Below are 19,955 nucleotides of genomic sequence, written 5' to 3'. Positions count from 1 at the left end.
TAGGGAGGAGAGAGCCAGAGCAGGAGCTGCTTGGGGGGTGGGGTGGGTGGAAATGGGAGAGACTTCTGCATTTTTTAAAACGGCGATGGGAGAATCCACTTGAAAGGAGAAGTGAAGCACACGGGAGAGAAAAGAGATGGTTGACGGTGGGTTTCGCCAGGTGGGGGTCAGGGGGCAAAGCCTAGGTGGACGGGCCGGCTCTGGCAAGGTGGGGGGACCCCTCCTCCCGCAGGAGAAGGGATGTGTACGCTAAGCAGAGTGGGGCAGAGCCCGATTAACTTGAGTGAAATCAAAAGCAACAGAAATCGGTTTTGTGAAAACACGGACCGGTGGCGCTTCTCGGGCGTCTGCCTCGGCGTTCCTCCGATGGGCAAACATTCCCCGGGTTCTCCTGGTCTGGAGGGGGTTGGGGAGCAGAACAGGGACGGTGCTTTGGGAGCGCGTGAGGGGGTCCCGCGTGGGGGGCGTGGCCAAGGCAAAGTCCCCGCGGCAGGGGGCGGGCAAGAGGGGCGCTGAGGCCCGGCCGCCCACCCCGCAGACGTTGCCAACCGCGTGCTGCTGGCCCTCTTCGCCGTCGAGATGCTGCTGAAGATGTGCGGGCTGGGCCTGCGCCAGTATTTCATGTCCATCTTCAACCGCTTCGACTGCTTCGTGGTGTGCAGCGGCGTCCTGGAGCTGCTGCTGGTGGAGTCAGGTGCCATGACGCCCCTGGGCATCTCCGTGCTGCGCTGCATCCGCCTCCTGCGGATCTTCAAGATCACCAAGTGAGCGCGGGGCTGGCGGGGGCGCCTCCGGGGGGGGGGGGGGGGGGGTGGGCGCCGCTCGTCTCCACCGGTGACCGTCTGCCTTCAGGTACTGGACGTCGCTGAGCAACCTGGTGGCATCCCTGCTCAACTCCATCCGCTCCATCGCCTCCCTGCTGCTGCTGCTTTTCCTCTTCATCATCATCTTCGCCCTGCTGGGCATGCAGCTCTTCGGGGGCAGGTACGACTTCGAGGACACGGAGGTGCGGCGCAGCAACTTTGACAACTTCCCGCAGGCCCTCATCAGCGTCTTCCAGGTAGGCGGTGCCGCAGGAGCTGAATCCCACTTCTTGTCCTTGGGGATCGGCGTGGGCATCACCTCCTCCAGGAAGCCTTCTGCGATCTGCTGGTTTGAGTTCAAGGTCCCTCTGCGGGCCCCCTCACCCCCTGTCTTCTCTCTACTGTGAGCCTCCCTCACCCTCCCGAGGCTAGGAGCTGTGCCCAGGTTGTCCTATTTGCCTGTGTCCCCGGTGCCAAGAGGAGCGCTGGCCCATAGTAGGATCACTGATACCAAACGAATGGAGTCGCAGGGTCTGCTTTCTCTCTCACGCGCTACCCACATCACTCCCCTGTGTCGGAGCCAGCACCCACGAGGAACATCACCTCGTTGGTACCAGTGGGGAGGCCGGCGTGTGGCAATCAGTTGGTCTTAAAGATGACGTCACCCTCTCTTTCTTCCATTCACCCGAGGGCTGGTCCGGTGTCATGCCTTAGAAGACACTTGACATTTCACACTGTTTCGGGAGGCTGGAATGCCAGGAGGCATGGGTGGGCGTAGTACAGGTAGGCCTGGGCATTAGGGACAGAGCACAGGGATGTGGCGACCCCACGGCCAAACTCCTTGGCCCACTTTCGACCACTGGGAGAGAGGCCAGAAGAGCAGGGACCTTTCGTCCTGGCCGTGAATGAAGAGAGGAAAGGTTTAGGGGAACTGACAGAGTTGGAGGGGGCCTTTTGGGCAGTGTGGTCCCGACAGAAGACTCTCAAGTCCATCCGCGTCCCTCTACCCCAGTGCTCCCTGTCCCTCTAGGTCCTAACAGGTGAAGACTGGAATTCTGTGATGTACAACGGGATCATGGCCTACGGCGGGCCGTCCTACCCTGGGGTGCTCGTGTGCATTTATTTCATCATCCTTTTTGTCTGTGGCAATTGTATCCCCTTGGGAGCAGGGCGCAGAAAAGAGCGGAGGGAGGGGGTTGGGACGGGTGGGGGGCTTACAATGCGGGTCAAGGGTACCCACTTGCCAGGCACCGGGCCCTCTGGCTGGAGGGGAGCTCCCAGGCTCATGGAGGGGGCAGGGGGATGGGACGTAGCATATGGCAAGTGCAGGTCAAGCTGTAGGATAATTCCTTCCACCAGGAAAGGGGAAGGACCACAGAGGTGACTGGTTACAGGTGGGAGGATTTCATCCCAAAGAGGCTGGTGAGCCTGGAACAAGGCAAGAGCAAGAACAGGTCTGGTGGAGGGGCCGTGACGTTGGTGGGCAGCCTCCTCCACAGGTTCGGAGGCAGGCAGGGAGGAACCAGGGAGCAGGCAGACCGAGAATGAGATGGGCAGTGGGGAGGGCGAGGTGGACGGGGCAGACAGAGCCGGCAGTGCCCGGGGTTCTGGTGCCGGCACCGTGGGATTTGATATTATGAGTAGCGGGGAGGGAGGGAACCAGTGGTCCTTGAGCTTATGTGCACTGAATACAACTCTCAGTTACAGGGCCTCACGGGCGCCCCACAAAGCCCCCCGAGAGAGCTGGGATCAGTCCTGGGCAGGAAATGGACGGTACTCAAGGCCCATCATGGGCACCCTCTGCAGTCAGGCTCCCCTGGGGATGCTTGTCCGTGTCCTTGGGCCCATGCCATCCCATGGGGTAGCTGGCAAGAAGAACTCCAACACCCCACCAAGGACGCAGGGTTGTCGTGCCAACCCACGGGCAGGGTGAGACTCCGGCCCCCCAGGTCTCCCTTTCATCCACAACCCAAGACTCCTTAGCCGGACACCCTCAGATATCCTGCTCAATGTCTTCCTGGCCATCGCTGTGGACAACCTGGCTGAGGCAGAGAGCCTGACTTCTGCCCAGAAGGCCAAAGCTGAGGAGAGAAAACGCAGGAAGATGTCCAAGTGAGTGCTGCATCCTCAGAAGGGAGGGACCTGGCATGCCTGATGGTGACCTCCTAGCTCTGGGCAGGTGGCTCCTTGGAGCCTGATGAGCAGAGGCTGTGCCACAGTGACACCTGCCCCAGTGGGCAGGCTTCTGCAACCAGCGTGCATAGGGATCGCTGAAGTCCTATGAGGTGTTCCTGGGCGCAGAATTGGAGGCAGTTGGTCTCTAGACAGGCCTCAGGAAATGATGGCAGAGCCAGGCAGTTGGGACCAGGGAACCCTGGTGGAGAGTTCTAGAAATTCAACCAGTCCTGCCACGGAGTCCCTGCACTTCTTGAAGGGAGACATTTCCCTTTGCTGCCCCCTGGCCTTGTTGTATGTGAAGTGGTGGTTGACTTCTCAGGTCTTTTACACCTTTCTCCATCTGCTGGTTGGAGAACCATACTTAATGGTTCTAGACAAAAGTCCTGCTTCCTCCAGTGCCCATGCCTGCGGGAATGGTATGCATATTCTGGGGAGAGGCAGGATAGGAAGAGAAAGAGAGCAATGTAATCCAGACACTTCCAAAGAGTTGAGCCCCGTCTTGAACCAAATCATGCTCCCACACTGTGAATTCTTTATGAACTAGGCACAAAACCATTTTTCACCCATTTACCCTTCAATGAACATTGAGCGTAGCTGACCAGCAAGCCGTATGTAGTCATGGCCCCAAGCTGGGCATCATGCCCTTTCATCACAGGGAAAGGGCTTGCCCAGGGCTATAGTCCCTCCCATTTGGCAGTCTACACTGCTCCATCCTCCACAGAGTCCCCTGAGTCCTTGGTGTGGGATCCCCTTGAGGATGCCATTAGACTAAGCAGATCCCTGAGAACTTTCTAGTTGGGCTTCCACTGTGGGATTTCTTTCTTTCTTTCTTTCTTTCTTTCTTTCTTTCTTTCTTTCTTCCTTCCTTCCTTCCTTCCTTCCTTCCTTCCTTCCTTCCTCTCTCTCCCTTCCTTTCTTCCTTCCTTCCTTCCTTCCTTCCTTCCTTCCTTCCTTCCTCTCTCCTTCCCTCTCTCCCTCCCTCCCTCCTTCCCTCCTTCCCTCCCTCCTCCCCTCCCTCCTCTTTCTTCCTTCCTTCCTTCCTTCCTTCCTTCCTTCCTTCCTTCCTCTCTTCCTCCCTCTTTCTTTCTTTCTTTCTTTCTTTCTTTCTTTCTTTCTTTCTTTTTAACTTAGGGGTCTTCCAGATAAGTCAGAGGAAGAGAAGTCAGTGATGGCCAAGAAGCTGGAACAGAAACCCAAGGGTGAAGGCATCCCTACCACCGCCAAGGTGAGCATCGTGTGGGGTATCTTCAGAGGCAGGATGGGGAGGGACTCTACAAGTCCTCTGGTTTCACCTCCATGACTTAGGGTGCTGATGGGTGGGTAGGAATGTGGAAAGGGGCTATCTGCCTGGTTATCAGCCAGGTGAGGACATCTGTCTCCACTCTACTGGGGGGAGAGTAAATCGCTACCCTCCCACAAGGAATCCTTTATACTGAGAGGCATAGATGCCCCACTCTGGGAACCAGACTTCCTCAGAGTCCTGGGTTCCCACCCCAGTCAAGGTGTCCCCCTCACGACTTGACACCCCTGTTCCATTGAGAGACCCAGACTGGCTTCCCATCACTTCCTGATTGTTCCAGCCTGGCTCTGCTCAAACTTTCTGGAAATGGTGGAGGCAGAGGTACAAGGGTTGGAGAATTGGGCCCCAGGGAACTAAACAGGGGATGCCGTGCACAAGCTCAGACAGTCTGAGGTCTTGGCAACTTGTGTGACCTTTCTAGGCTTGGCTTCTCATTCATAAAAAAGGAATGGTCCTATGTGACCTATCCCCCAGGCCGTAGGGAGGACTGAGCCGGAGCCTACACTGACCCTCCAGTCAATGACCCGCCAGTAAGCAGAAACTGCAGTTTTTGCTTTTATCCTCATCTTCGTTGTGTTCCTTCCTACAGCTGAAAATCGATGAATTTGAATCTAATGTCAATGAAGTGAAGGATCCCTACCCCTCAGCTGACTTCCCAGGTGAGGGTCCTGGGACTGCTGGAGGTGTATGCTGGTGTTGATTTCTCCCCGGGAACGATCTCTTGGGTGTTCCCCTTCCTGGATCCTTCCATGAGGGGATCGCAAGACAGAGACCTCCCTTCTGACCTAGTCATGCAAATAAGCCATCTGCCCGTCTGCCTTGTGTCCAGTGCACACAATGGAAAAAATCCACACATTCTATTTTCATTCAATTCAGCTAGTATTTATTGAGTGCCAGTCACATACTTCGGTACTGAGGACTCCCGTTTTCAAGTTTTCCACTCTGGCCACACAGAGTAGACCATAGATGAGGACCTGTCTGTCTGTGGTGTCGGAGATGGGCAGGTTACTCCCCACCCAGCATCCAGCAGGGCTGGGGCTGGACTGGTACAGGAATAAACAGAACCATGGCTTGCACTGCGGGGAGAATTGAAATGAAGGAGGCAAGCATAGGGTGGGCAGGAGGGTAATGCACAGCCACAGACAAACTATAAACGTCTCACAAATGTAAGTAACCAGTGGCTGCTGCAGGCGGGAACACATAGGTTCACAGAGGCCGCTTGGCAGAGCCCTGGAGGCCAAAAGCTCTGAGGTCCTCTCTTAGCTCGCTCACGGGTCCTTGGAGCACTGAGTCACTGGTGCAGTTTCAGGAAATTGTGGAATCAGCTGATTAGCGTCTGTTTGCCCCAGTGACTCTGAGCTCCGGGGGGGGGGGGGACTTTTTGTGCTCCAAATGGCACAGAGTAGGCACTCAATAAATAGAGTAAGTGAACACATGAAAGAATTTTGCAAAGTGATGTGTGGGGAGAATGGAGCTGATCAAGACAGGGCTAATCATATCTCTTCAAATGTCTGCCAGAAGTGAATAGTTGGGTTTTAAAATAATTCATCTTGAGCCGTTTCATCTAACAACCATCACCTAGCAGGTGGGAGTGGCTGGTGTGCAGGGGAGATGACTGACTCAGGAAATCAGAGGTTAAGGAAAGGGAACAGGGTTGGAAAGAAGGGGGGAGGGTAGACGGTAGAGGGGAGGTGGGGTGAGCATTTGGAAGAGAGCTCTTACCAAAGAGGTTGAATACATTTATTCTGCTTCTTTCCAAAGACGATTTGAAATGGCTTAGGACAAAATGAAGTTAACAAAATGGGCATAGACAAAGGAAAAAAGAAAGCAAATGTTAGTTCTAAGAATTAACACTTTCTCATTATAAGAAGGGAAGAAGGGGGGTTTCTGGTGGAGCTGTGAGCCTGTGCAGGCTGCCACAATGGAGACAGAAGAATCTAGTGGTTCTTTCTTGGCTTCCCCGAGGGGCTCTGCCAGGGGCCAGCAGGGGTAAGGATGAGGTGGCGATGGGGTGAGGGAAACAAGGGCCTGGGAAAGACCTGCATATCGAGGGACACCCCAATTTTCAAAAAAAATTTTTTTTAATGTTAATTTATTTTTGAGAGAGAGACAGAGACAGAGCATGAGCAGGGGAGGGGCAGGGAGCGAGGGAGACACAGAATCGGAAGCAGCCTCCAGGCTCCGAGCTGTCAGCACAGAGCCCGACGCAGGGCTCAAACTCACGAACCGTAAGATCGTGACCTGAGCTTAAGTGGGATGCTTAACCAACTGAGTCACCCAGGTCCCCCCGCCCCACTTTTTTAATGTTTTTAAGTGTTTATTTTCGAGAGACAGAGACAGATCACAAGTGGGGGAGGGGCAGAGAGCGAGGGAGACACAGAATCTGAAACAGGCTCCAGGCTCTGAGCCATCAGCACAGAGCCCAACAGAGGGACAGCCCAACTTTGGACAGTGCCCCCAGTCTGATCACTGGAACCTTGGCTCCCCCTGCTAAGCCCAGCTGAAGACCTCAGGTAGTCAGCTGTCTCATGAAGCCATGGGACCTAGCAAGTGAACCTAGAGGACCTATGTCTTCCTCTTCGATCCCTCCCACCCCGGTATCTGCCTCGGTGCTGAGGACTGGCCGAAGCTCAAGGAATATTGACTTTTTTCCCATGCTGGCAGTTTCTCTCTGAAATGATCATTTTTAGAATTCTAACCCAGGAGAGGAGCTCAGAGCCTATTTATTTCAACAGGCCTCCTTCCCCTGATCGATTTCACAAATTGGGGACCTGAAGCCCAGGAAGGACAGAAACGTAACTAGCATGCACAGCAAGTCAGGGGCAGAGCCTGGACCACAGCTCAGGTCTCATCAGAAGTAGAGACCACCCCCCGCAACCCCCCAGTCTCCCAGCTGTGAGCACTTGGGATGGGGTGAGTCCAGCCCTGAGACAGCAGATGAGACAGCAAGGCTCCTTGACTTTGCTCCTGGCCCCACTTCTGGAAGGTTCTGGGGCTGCCATTTTCCCCTGACGGTTCAAATCTGTTCCCTGAGGGGAAAGGGAGCTGTGTAAACTGGACTCTGCTGACATCCTCGTGCCCTGCCTTGGCCTGCTACCACCTTCACTTGCTGGTTGCTGGGGGTTCGTGGTTGGATTCAGAGCACAGAGACCTGGGGGAGCAGTAAGGTTTGTAAAGACGCCCCCAATGTCTCTCTCTCCCTCCCCGACAGGAGATGATGAGGAAGATGAGCCCGAGATCCCAGTGAGCCCCCGACCACGCCCGCTGGCTGAGCTGCAGCTCAAAGAGAAGGCAGTGCCCATCCCAGAAGCCAGCTCCTTCTTCATTTTCAGCCCCACCAACAAGTGGGTAGTCTCTTGGCTGCTGCGCAGGGTGATTGATGGGGCTCTCGAAGAGGGACGGCTTCTGCTCTAAAAAGGCCCCTTTTGCCGATTCTTTGGGCCTACAGTTACACCATGAGAAAATGACTCTTTTAACTTAAGATCTTGTGCCCTGTTTAAAATGCTGGTGTCTCTGGGAGAAGCAGTGCCTTAAACCCTATCAAATACTGACTCCTAAGAGGGACTGTATATTTTAGTTCCCTTCTGAGGGCAATTTTAGCCAGGATGAGGGGATGAGAACCCGGTGAGGCTGTATTTCTTCCTGGCTTCACACTTTTATACCTTTAAAATCTACATCGCCCGTAGTCTTCAGGGAGTTTCATCTGTCTGCTTCGTGGATGGAGATCGGCCGGGTCCATTCTTTTGGGGGGAAACCAGAGGGTGGTGGAGGAGTACTGGGGGAGGGGACGGGTGGCGGGAGAGGGGGCTAGGGCCGCGCTGAGAGAATGAGGGGCAGGGCCCCTGCGTGTCCAGCCAGAGGACAGTTGAGGTGCGGGCTAGCCTTCTCCACCGAGCCGGGAGGGAGGGTTCCACCGTCTGTGTGTGGGACCGAGGCTGGTGAGGCCCGAGTGCCCAGGGGCTCACAGCTCCCCTGACCCCCTGGCCATCTTCCCCCAGGATCCGTGTCTTGTGTCATCGCATTGTCAACGCTACCTGGTTCACCAACTTCATCCTTCTTTTCATCCTGCTCAGCAGTGCCGCACTGGCCGCGGAGGACCCCATCCGGGCCGAGTCCGTGAGGAATCAGGTGATGGCAGGCCTGTGCCTTCTGCCAGCTCAGCACCCCTCCCTACCCCAGGCCTCAGCCACCCGGACACCTCCCTCTGGGGCTCCGAGCTCAGCTGTAGGCTCTGTGTGGCCATAGGCATCAGAGTTTCTTAGAGTTTAAATCCCTGGAGGGGTAAGACTGCCCGGTCCGGTCCTGAACTGTCTCAGCGTGTAACGTGACAGGCTCTTGTTGCCTAGTTTTAATGATGATAGTGATGGTGGTGACAGTGATGATGTCATTGTTCGGTTCTTCCTCTCACCGACTTCTCTCTCCCCTGCCCTGTCACCAGATCCTTGGGTATTTCGACATTGCATTCACCTCTGTCTTCACTGTGGAGATTGTCCTCAAGGTGAGTGAAGGCTTGTGGGACAGCCTGGGTGAGTGGTGTCTCCAGGCCAGGATAGCAGACCTCATGTGGCTCCAACTTACATGCCCGGCACTCGCTCACAGGCTGGGTGGCGGGGGTGAGGGAAAAGCAAGAAGAAAGTGGAGAACAGGGAGGGACTCGCGGGACCCAGGAGCAGATGGGGTTTCTGCTCGTAAGCTGGGGCAAGGAGGTGAGCAGGTGCATGGGTGGGGACATGAAGTACGACCAACCTGCAGCTGAGCACCTCTCAGCACAGCTCAGTGAGCACGTCCGCGTCTATAAAGCCTCGGGCATTCCTCCTCCATAGTGAAGGCACAATTAGCCTTAGACCCAGGGAGCCGTGATTTGTTCCTAGACCTTTGTTACCAATGACTAAAAGCCATCTCCCGGGAATCCCCAGAGAAGTGACCTTTGCCCTAGATGGGTTTCTGGCAGCTCTGTCCCATCGTAGCTCCCCCTTCCTTACCCACAGCACATCACTGCTCTCTCATTCTCGAGGCAGGTACACTGGGTTCACACCATCACCGTGGAGGGTCTCAGAGGCAGAGGGAGGGCCCATCTGGGGCCCAGTAGCCCCAGCCTTCACCTTCATGAATGAAGAAGGGAGAGGGGAGCTTTGCAGAAGGAATAGCCTAGAGCAGGCTGCAACCTGAAATCAGGGCAGTTCTTTATTTCAAGGCCTTTGACTACTAAAGCAGTTGAGCAGAGGGATGGTGGCTTCCCTGAGGTCCAAGAGGGCTTCCTGGAGGTGGTGGCATTAGAGGTGGCCAGGAGTTCGTTAGGGAGGGATAACAGGGGCAGTCCAGGAGGACAGAAAATGGCAAATGCATTATGAGAAGGTGGTTCAGACGTGCTCAGAGAGGAGAAAGTGGTCCTTTTGGGCTGGGATATAGCACAGAAAACAGAGCCTGGGAAGGCGAGTTGAGAAGAAATCACCTTGAATGCCAGGAAAGGCTTCAGACTCATCAGACTTCAAGGGCATAGCGTGTTTGCACAAAAGGCCTGGGAGATCATCACAGAGTACACGAAAGAAGCTGAAGGAACAGCGAGAAGGTGGGACAATGGGGAAGGGAGAGGGGTCCGGGCCTGGTGAAGGTCTTCCAGTCCTAAAGGGGCTGTTCAGCCTCACTCAGCAATCCTCAGGGCAGAGGTTACTTCTGAAGAAGCTTCCCAGAGAGGAGGAAGAGGAATTTTATCATGTTCCACAGGGGAGAGAAGGGCCAGGGCTTCCCCACTCTGTGGCCCCGTGGGGAAGGAGACTGGGGCGCCCTATGGCATCTGACCAAAGAGACAAGCTCAGAGAGCAAAGTCTGGTGGAGCTGCCCATGAGAAGTCCTCATGTTTCCAGAACTGGGAGCAGAGAATGGGAGAAAAAGCACTTAGGACACAGCAAGGAGTGGAGTGAAGGGTAGAGACTTCCTGGCAGCCATCTGCCTCTGCAGACTGAGGCAGATCTTCCCTCAGGAAGCCCTTCTTTGTGGGGACACGCCCGTCCCCAAGCTCCCCACCGCCCCCACCCACCCAGGATGCTGGCTTTCCCCACAGATGACGACCTACGGTGCCTTCCTGCACAAGGGCTCCTTCTGCCGCAACTACTTCAACATCCTGGACCTGCTGGTGGTGGCCGTGTCCCTCATCTCCATGGGACTCGAGTGAGCAGTGGCAGGGGCCAGCCCCGGGCAAGGACCCCTCCTCAGAGCAGAGTCCCACCCACTGTTCGTTGGTGGGCACCAAGCCGCAAGGAGAGGGATTCTCAGAGCCATTGATGGGGGTCCAGGGTCCCCTAGGGTGTCACCAACTGGACTGAAGTGACAGTGCTTAGCAGGAGGGGCTGCAGTCCCTACCTCTGGGTCGCCCCCAGTCTGATGAGAGAAACAGAGCCTGTAGCCACCCATGGAGGAATCCCTTACTGTGCTGCACCACCGGGCAGGAGGCGGCTTTATCCGGGGGTGGGGTCCTCGCGCAGCCTAAGGGAAGGGTGGGGAACGAGGGGACTGTGTTCAGGCAGAAAGATGGCAGATGTGGAGGACTAGAGGCCGGGGGCAGGTGGAGGGCTGGAGCAGGCTGCCCTCACCCCCCACCCCCCGCCGCCTCCCCCAGGTCCAGCGCCATCTCCGTGGTGAAAATCCTGAGGGTGCTGAGGGTGCTCCGGCCCCTGCGGGCCATCAACAGAGCCAAGGGGCTGAAGGTGAGAGGGCCTGGGTGGGACCCCAGGAGCAGGAAAAGAGAGGCTGCAAGGGCCTGATCCTGGAAACCTCCGCCCAGCCGTCGCTGGGGCACGTGTTGCACCCCCTTTGCCAAACGGGGGTAGGGGTGAGGCTGGGCGGCCATGCTTCCCCACGAAGCTCCCTCTGCCCCCACCTAGCTGGGAGGCAGCAGGGGATAGCAAGGGCGGGATGTTGCCGACCTGGTGTCCCTCCCCAGCACGTGGTGCAGTGTGTGTTTGTGGCCATCCGCACAATCGGGAACATCGTCCTCGTCACCACCCTCCTGCAGTTCATGTTTGCCTGCATCGGCGTCCAGCTTTTCAAGGTGAGCCCCACCTGCCCGGGCAGCTTTGCCCCCCTTCCGCAGCTCGGGTGCCAGCTCTGAGGCCAAGGCAAGAGCCAGCCCGTTCCCCACCCTCTAAGCAAAGGGAGCCCCGGACTGTGAAAGCAGATGTCCTCGAGTGCACAGAGTTGTGAGGCTAAGCTACCTGGAGTCTGGATGAGGTTTCCTAGGCGATGCCCCTTCCGGGCCCCAGTGGCTCTGCTGGCCACCATGACCGTTGCACCTGCTGTCTTCCTGGCTCTCCGTGGCTTCTCCTTGAGGACCAAGCCCCCTCCCCTACCTGCCGGACCCTGTCAGCCCCCCTCCCCGTTATCAACCTCCCCCACCCCTCCCATCCTGCCAGGCCTGTCTAAAACATGCCCCCTACCTCTAGCCCCCATCCACTCCACCTTCTTCCGTCAGCTGGACTTCAGCACCCCGTGCTTCTGGCCGGTGTGGCTGGCATCATTCATATCTACCAGGAGCTTCTGAGGGAGGGAGGCCATCATTCTACCCTGGGAGCCGCCTCGTTCTGTCCTCACTTTCCTGGGAGGACACAGCTATGCAGTTCCTCTCTAGGAATCAGCCCCGCAAGTCTCCCCTTCCACCGAGCTGGTTTCTGGATGCCTCTGCCCTTCATACCATCTGCAGGACACAGAAATTGGTATCCCAGTATTCCAACACCCTGACATTTCCTTTCATGACCCAAACCGCTGCTGTCCCCCGAAGCATGAAAACCACGATGACGTAACTTCAGTCAGACTTGGGCACTGACATCATCGTACCGTCATTCATTCATTCGACAGCATTTGTGGAGCATTTTTCTCTGAGCCGGCATCTCGGTTAAGGCCGAGAGGGGGTCATGAAGCAAACCCCCAAGTCCCTCCCTGTGGGCAAGGAGCAGGTTTGGGGGGAGAGCAGTCAAGGTGGGGTTCCCTGATGACCTTAAGGGAGATGCGTCCTGTTGGTTACTGTCCTGGAGGGGTGGAGGCATCCCCTTGGAAACCGCATCCAGACTGAGACAGCTTAGCCTTCAAACCTCAGTTACCATGATTGGCGTGTGACCTTCCCCTCCTAGTTCCAGCAGAGGGCTGCCCCTCCCCTCGAGCCCTGCCCCCTCCTCTACTAGGGGCGCTGGGTGTATGTCTCACTCCTCCCTGACCCTGGCACCCAGCCTGGGCCTGGCATATAGGCAGCCCACAAGACATGCTCCCTGGAGGAACGAAGGAGCGGCCCCCTCCTCTGGCTCCTGTGTGCCTTCCAGGCAAGAGCAGCTGTCCCTCAACCCCCCGACCCCTGCCCCGACCCCTGTGCTGTAGTCTCTCATCAAAAGACCCCCAGCTCCTGCCCACTCAGATAATGCCCAGACATCAGTTACAAGTGGCATTTTACCCCACGTTTTACCCTGTGGAAACTTCGCATACATTCCACATTACATCAAGAGTTTGCTTCCCATATTAAATTGGGTGTTTTGTTTCAAGTGCCCAGAAACCTGCCCAGTGACAGCTGTGTCCTCTCCCTGCTTCTCCCCCAATGTCACCTGCCTCCCCTTCACCCCTCTGCTCTGGCAACCGTAAAGGGGGATATGGCTGGAACAGCAAAACCCTGCAGCGGGCAGGGCCTCTGTGCCGTCAGCCAGTCCCGTATCCTTGGCTGAGGCAGCTCTTTCTCTGGGCCTTTGAGGGGACTCGACCAGATGCCGTGAACTTCAGGCTTCATGTAGCTCCATTCGGGCCTGGCGATCACTCCTTTTCTTCACACAGACTCTTCTGTGGGTGCCCAGTCTGTGATGTAGACAAAAAGGGAAACTGCTCTGACTGTAATCAGCACAGGGGGGCACAGTGCCCGCCTGTTCAGGCCTCCGAGTGGGGGTGTGGGACCCCCGTTCCACTTTGAGATGATTTGTGCCCTCAAGACCCGGTTGGGCTCCGTCCCTGCAACTCTTACTGTGCCCCGTGTGCCCTGTGGCCGCCCCACTGGCAGGAGAAGGAAGGGGGGGGCAGCCCTTCTTGGTCTGTCATGGGGAGACCTCAAGAGGGCTTCCCGTAGCAATGGGAGGCAGGGGGCTCCCTGAGGGAGGGGCAGGGCCAAGCTGTATCCATATTTCCTTCCCCTCAGGCCCAGCCTGTTCAGGAACTGGCTTCTCAGCCGCGACAGCCTCGGGCCTGGTAGGGAAGCCCGAGGGGCAGCTGAGGGAAGGGATGATGGTGAAGGAGGAAGACAGTGCTGGGGCCCTCTTTCCACGTGCCCTGCCGCTATTCACTTCGTAGCCCAGTTTTCAATCTTGTTTCCATGACAATGTGTGTCCCTCCCTCCCTCCCTCTTCTTGACACAGGGGAAGTTCTTCAGCTGTAATGACTTATCCAAGATGACAGAGAAGGAGTGCAGGTGGGCTGAACTCTGCTGGCTGAGGGCACGAGGTGGGACAGCCACTGCGTGGGGGACCTTGTGCGAGGAGGACCTGGGGAACCTGAGCCCCTAGGCCCAGGAAGCGTGTTCTAAAGGGTCCTTCCTTGGGAAACTGTGGTGAGGGAGTGCCCAGCAGTGTCCCCTCTGGTCCCCAGTCTACAGGGGATCAGAGGATGTGGGTGGGGAGGGGGCAGCCCAGCCATGCACAGTGGAGTGACTGAGCCTCCCCACCCCAGGGGCTATTACTATGTGTACAAGGATGGGGACCCCACGCAGATGGAGCTGCGCCCCTGCCAGTGGATACACAGCGACTTCCATTTCGACAACGTGCTCTCGGCCATGATGTCACTCTTCACGGTCTCCACCTTTGAGGGATGGCCTCAGTGAGTGAGGGCTGGGGCCTGGGTCCAATGCGGGCATGGTGGGGGCAGTGCCAGGGAGCCATCTTGCCCTTCTGCAGCCCTCACCACTCCGTGCCAGGCCCGCGGTAAGCGCTCAACAAACCCACCAGCTGGGAGGGTGTGTGGGACCAGTGTGTTGACCGGCCACCCTAAAGACATCCTGACCTGGGCACTCTGACAGAATGTCCCAGTCCCCCAACAGGTGTAGGCCTCTGTGCCCATGTGGGGAGCCCTACTGATTGATTAGGGTAGATGGGGCATCCCACGGAAAGGCAGGCCCTTTCCAGGACCTGTCCCAATCTTTTCTGGCATGGTCCTAACTTCCCTCCTGGTGCTTGATCGTTCAGAAAGCTCCCTCGGGTCCCTGTGGCCAGTGAGAGAAAGCCTGTCCTTCCTGGCCTGGCTCTCTGCCTCATCACCCCTGTCCAACCAGTCTCTTCTCTGCCCACCCCAAGGCTGCTTTACCAGGCCATAGACTCATACAAGGAAGACACAGGCCCCGTCTACAACAACCGGGTGGAGATGGCCATCTTCTTCATCATCTACATCATCCTCATTGCCTTCTTCATGATGAACATCTTTGTGGGCTTCGTTATTGTCACCTTCCAGGAGCAGGGGGAGACTGAGTACAAGAACTGTGAACTGGACAAGAACCAGGTGCCTGGGCTGAGGTGGAGAGCGGACTCAGCAGGCCTCCTGCCAGCCTGAGCCCTAGGCTCTGACCAGTGAAGAGTCCTGGGCCCGGGGTTGACCCCAGAACCTCCATTTCGTGCCCAGACCCAGCCTGCATACACTCTACCCCATCCCCAACCCATCCCCAACATGAAGCAATACAAGTTGGTGCTGTGGGAGTCTTCTCGTGGAACCCTCGCGATGCCCAGAGAAGGCTAGTCCTTCAGAGCCCCTGGGTGGGGCTACAGCCATGTTAGAAATGGGCCGGGATAACTCAAGGGGAACCCACAGGCCCACTGGGACTCGTCCCCTAAACAGTCCCGCAGAGCCCGTCAGCCACGAGTTCCTGGCCACAGCTGCTCCTGGCTGACCGGAATGCAGGGTTCCCTCCAGCCCATGCATGTGAGTGTGAGAGCAAGGGAGGGGCCGTCAGTGCTGACCTGCCCTGTGGTGTTGTGTCTCAGCGCCAGTGTGTGCAATATGCCCTGAAGGCCCGCCCGCTGAGGTGCTACATCCCCAAAAACCCATACCAGTACCGGGTGTGGTATGTCGTCACCTCCTCCTACTTTGAGTACCTGATGTTTGCCCTCATCATGCTCAACACCATCTGCCTGGGCATGCAGGTAAGGGCGCCCCCAGGAGATAAGGGCCGGATGGACTGGGGCCAGGGGCGGGGCAGGTGGGCAGGGCAAGGTTCCCGTCTCCTTCCCCCAGTATACTTTTCCTGGCACCTCCTATGTGCCAGGCACCGTGTGGTGAGGTACTGCGGGGCACAGAGAAGTTCCCTGGGCCCAGGCCTGGTTGCCAGGCACCCAGTAGTTTATTAAGAAGGCATTCAGACATACAAATAGCTGCACAAATCTGCAAACAGGAGATAGCTGTGCAGAAGCACACGGCCGCGTGGGAAGTAGGAAGTGCCTTCTCAGTTTATCTTCGGCTGTTGCAAATCTGCGTGATTGAGTTGGCTGGAATCTTGGCTGCAGTCTCAAGAAAAATGGCTTTGATATTCACAGAACAGGTGTCTCTTAGGAGTTGAGCGTACTTTATAGACAATATCACAATCAGCAGCATCGTTAGCAAACCTTAATTAAGCATCAGATCCCTTAAGCCCCGTATAAATAGAATTGCACAGCTAGGCTTCCTGGCCCTAGGCAGACACATCCAACAACAGGACTCCGCATTGCCAGGTGATGAGGACATGGAAAGTGAATCACTGGGCCAGCAGGGCCAGGTCATACAGAGGATCGTGAGCAATGGCTTAAGTTTGGGCTGAGCTGGGCAGCAGAATTAGGCTGTCTGGCTAAGACAGGGTGGGGTGGGGGCAGCCCCCAGATCCTTCTGAACTACCTGGTGGGGGGGGGGGGGTTATGGAAGAAGCGGGAGTTCATCAACTTTCCAAAAAGACCACGAGGTTCCTGGCAGGTTATATAAGGAAACAGAATTAAGGAGCATCACAGTGCTGGGTCAAGGGGGCTAAGGTTATTGCTCTGACTGCTTCAACATCCCGGGGGACAGTGTGCACGAGTGTCAGCCTGGTGAGCTCGGTGGCCCACCTGTACACCCGTAGCTGGTGATAATGCCAGCTCTGGAATCAGCATTCTTCTCTCCCAGTTCTGTGCCCAGATGACTAGATGGAACCTGTCACTGAGTCCTGCTGAGGGGCCTCCCCTCCTGGTCATCCCATAACAGATCTGGAAATAAGCTCTGACCTTGCAGTCCCACGCGTAGACCAGCCTGCTCAGCAGGACCTCTCCTCCTCCTCTTGCTGTCTCTTTGGGGAGAGGGGGATCCATTAGACTTGGTGGGGATTGCCAAAACAGGCATCTGGGTTTTGGAGATTTCAAAAAAGTGGGCAGGAAGCCTGAGGAAGAGGTTTGGGAGCTGCCTGGGAAGAGAATGGGGCTCTGGGATGCAACCTGCGGGGTAGGGCCACTGGGCCCTTCCAGCCCCCTCTCCTGTGCCTCTCCACAGCACTACAACCAGTCAGAGGAGATGAACCACATCTCAGACATCCTCAACGTGGCCTTCACCATCATCTTCACCCTGGAGATGGTCCTCAAGCTCATGGCGTTCAAGGCCAGGGTGAGTGCTGGGGCACAGGACAAGATGAGCAGATGGCACCTGACAGGACAGGTCACTTCTCGTGCGCCCCTACCCCAGTGTCATTCTACTGAAAGCCCCTTCATCCAGCACTTCTGGTGCCGCCCTGCTCACCCCTTTGCTTACTTCCACCTTTAGACACAAGGCATAAGGCATGCAAGATATTCAGGCTGCCAGAACTGGCTGATGACCGAATAGATGTTGGCTGCCTCTTCCCCAAGCCCTTTGTTGAACCTGCCTTATGTTCCCTGCCTGCCCTTAGGCTTCTGAAGGGGGAGTATCTCGCTGTGTCTTTGGTTCCCCAGTCCCACTCCCACCTGGCCAAGCCCAGCCAAGCCCAGCCACACTCTGAAAGGTCTGCACTAGCGAGCTCCAGACAGGGCTTCAAAGCTGGGGAGGATGAAGGAGTTCCCCATCCGGATCAGGATCCCAGATCCTGAGTTCTCAACCATTCTGTCCCTCCTCTCTGACCACCTTATGCTCTGGAGGAAGGGAACTACAGAGCCCAAGGGAGAGGGGTACTGGAGTGGGTGGGCACGCAGGAGCACTAATGGAAAGTGGGGCCACGCGCACCCCACCTTGGCCTGGCTTGGCCATTCTGCATTACCTTGGACGGGGACCATCACCTTCTGCTGGCCACCAAAACTCCTTCCCCCTAGAGCTCACCCCCTGGTTCTCCCATTGCTGTCCTTCCCAGGGCTATTTTGGAGACCCCTGGAATGTGTTTGACTTCTTGATTGTCATCGGCAGCATCATCGATGTCATTCTCAGTGAAATTGACGTGAGTATCAGGCAAACAGAGCCATCCCCGGGGTGGGGTGCAAGCACTTGTGCAGTCCATAGACATTTGTGGGGTGCCTGCTGTGTGTGCAGCATGGCGCCCTGGGGGTCTACAGAGTTGGAAATGACAGGAGTCACAGCCTACAGAGCAGACGGATAACTCAGATTCTAGGCAGCCATCGTGAACGCACCAGGCTGTCCAAGGCAAGAGCTGTTATGAAAGGGAAAAGGTCTCCTCTGGGTGGAGCGGTCAGGGAAGGCTTCACGGAGGTGGTACAAGCTGAAGGTGGGTCCTGAAGGAAAGCAAGCTGGTGACCAGAGGTGGAGAGAAGAGCAAACACCACAGGCAGAGCTGCTGTAGGGGAGGCACAGAGTAGGAAATGAATGATAGAAGATTCGGGGCACACCCAGAGGTCCGGTTTAGCAGAAACACATGACTGTGCAGAAGAGGGACGAGGCGGGGGGGGGGGGGGGGGGGGGGGGTAGGGATGGCTGGAGAGGTAAGCAGTGGCGAGGGGGCCTTGAACTTTATGTGGCAGACAATGGGAAGTTACCAGAGGGTTTGGAACAAAGCAGTAGAAGGACTAAAGCTGTTATGGAGGAAGTTATTTATTTAGTCTGCAAATACTTATCGAGTACCTCCCACCCATGCTAGAGATAGAGAAATAAACAAGAACACGGAGGCCAACAGACGATAAAAATTCTCTAACATGGCAGATATGCTCAGCGTGTGTTATAAAGAAAAATAAACCAGGGTGAAAACTTACTGGAAGGGAATGAAGGGTTGGTGCCAAGATGGTATCTGAGTGACAACCTGAACAAAGCAAGGGGGTAAGCCATGCAGGTATTGGCACAGAGTGTTGTAGGGAGAAAAACAAGTGAGTGCAAAGGCCCTGAGGTTGAGGAATAGGAGGAGGCCCTTGTAGCTGGAGTGGAGAAGGGTAGAGATGAGGTCAGAGACAGAGGGCAGGTGCCAGATCCCTTAGGCCCTTGAAGGCCATGGTTATGATCCTGGGTTTTATTCTAAGAGAGATGAGAGCCCTTTGGAGGGCTTAAACCTGGTCTGACTTTAGTTCTCAAGGATCCCTCTGGCTGCTGTGTTGACAGAAAGCTGTGGGGGACACAGGGCTGGCCCAGGGAGAGCCGCCAGGAGGGTGTTGTGATAACCAGGTGAGAGGTGATGGTGGCTAGGGGGCTAGCTGTGGACGTGGTGAGAATTGGACACATCCTATTTATTTGGGAGCTTGAGCTGACAGAATTTGCAGCTGGCCTTGATTTAGAGTGAGAGAGAGAGAGAGAGAAACAAATCGAGGGTGACTACCAGGATTTTTGTCCAAGCAGTTGAGCTTCCATTTACTGAGATGCGGAAACTGCTGCAAAGCAGGTGTGGGGCAGAAGCCAAAATTTCTGTTTTAGACACGATAATTTAGGATGCTTACGAGGCATTCGGAAGGAGATACCCAGTAGGCTGGGATTTATGAGTCTGGAGCTCAGAGGCTAGGGTGGGTTGGAGGTATAAATTTGAAGATGGTATTTAAAGTTGTGGGGATGGACGAGATCTGCGGAGAAGGGAGAAGGTATTTAGAGAGAAGGGATCCGGAGGCTGAGCCCTGGAATGCTCCCGTGTTTAGTGATTGGAGAGACGAGGAGGAACCAGCAAACAGACTAAGAAAGAATTGGCCTCTGAGGCAGGGGAACCAAAAGAGAGTGATGTCCTGAGATCAAGGAGAACAGAAAAGTCAAGGAAGATAAGAGCTGAGCATTGACTTGAATTTTGGCAACGGGGACCTTGGCAGGAGCAGTTTCACTAGAATTATGGGGAAGAATGCCTGGTTGCGGTGGGCTGGGAAGGGAGAGCAAAGAATGGAACAATTCCTTTGAGGTGTTTTGCTACGGAGAGAAATAGGAGTTAGAGAAAAATGTGGAGCCAAGGAGAGTTTCCTCGAAAACGGGAGAAGGGGCATCTGGGTGGCTCAGTCGGTTGGGCCTCTGACTCTTGATTTTGGCTCAGGTCACGATCTCATAGTTCATGGGGTTGAGCCCTGCATTGGGCTCTGTGCTGACGACCTGGAGCCTGCTTGGGATTCTCTCTCACCCTCTCTCTCTCTGCCTCTCTCCTGCTCTCTCTCAAAATAAATAAACTGGAAGAAAACAGAAACAAAAACAAGAAAAATGGGAGCATATCCTCAGGCTTTGCAAATATCTGGTAGTAAGGAGGTAACTACTGGAACAAAGTCTTTGAATAAATCAAAGGGCTTAAGACCCGG

The 19,955-nt window shown here is 55.9% G+C and overlaps 1 protein-coding gene across 1 annotated transcript in view; it reads left to right on the top strand.

The window, feature by feature from the left end:
- The window catches only part of CACNA1S (calcium voltage-gated channel subunit alpha1 S), a 65,403-nt gene that overhangs the window by 28,928 nt on the left and 16,520 nt on the right, over positions 1–19,955 (top strand). The window contains exons 11-28 of the mRNA XM_049634325.1: positions 539–764; positions 853–1,060; positions 1,834–1,954; positions 2,801–2,915; positions 4,113–4,206; positions 4,871–4,940; positions 7,493–7,625; positions 8,280–8,409; positions 8,720–8,779; positions 10,343–10,449; positions 10,898–10,985; positions 11,222–11,329; positions 13,662–13,714; positions 13,972–14,118; positions 14,592–14,793; positions 15,273–15,431; positions 16,780–16,890; positions 17,606–17,689. Coding sequence (XP_049490282.1) covers positions 539–764; positions 853–1,060; positions 1,834–1,954; positions 2,801–2,915; positions 4,113–4,206; positions 4,871–4,940; positions 7,493–7,625; positions 8,280–8,409; positions 8,720–8,779; positions 10,343–10,449; positions 10,898–10,985; positions 11,222–11,329; positions 13,662–13,714; positions 13,972–14,118; positions 14,592–14,793; positions 15,273–15,431; positions 16,780–16,890; positions 17,606–17,689 — 2,216 coding nt within the window. The remainder of the gene's footprint in view (positions 1–538; positions 765–852; positions 1,061–1,833; positions 1,955–2,800; positions 2,916–4,112; positions 4,207–4,870; positions 4,941–7,492; positions 7,626–8,279; positions 8,410–8,719; positions 8,780–10,342; positions 10,450–10,897; positions 10,986–11,221; positions 11,330–13,661; positions 13,715–13,971; positions 14,119–14,591; positions 14,794–15,272; positions 15,432–16,779; positions 16,891–17,605; positions 17,690–19,955) is intronic.

The sequence above is a fragment of the Panthera uncia genome, chromosome F1, assembly GCF_023721935.1.
Source record: "Panthera uncia isolate 11264 chromosome F1, Puncia_PCG_1.0, whole genome shotgun sequence".
Classification (NCBI taxonomy): domain Eukaryota; kingdom Metazoa; phylum Chordata; class Mammalia; order Carnivora; family Felidae; genus Panthera; species Panthera uncia.
The sequence above is the reverse complement of the archived record's forward strand: the minus strand, read 5'-3'. Positions and strand labels throughout refer to the sequence as shown.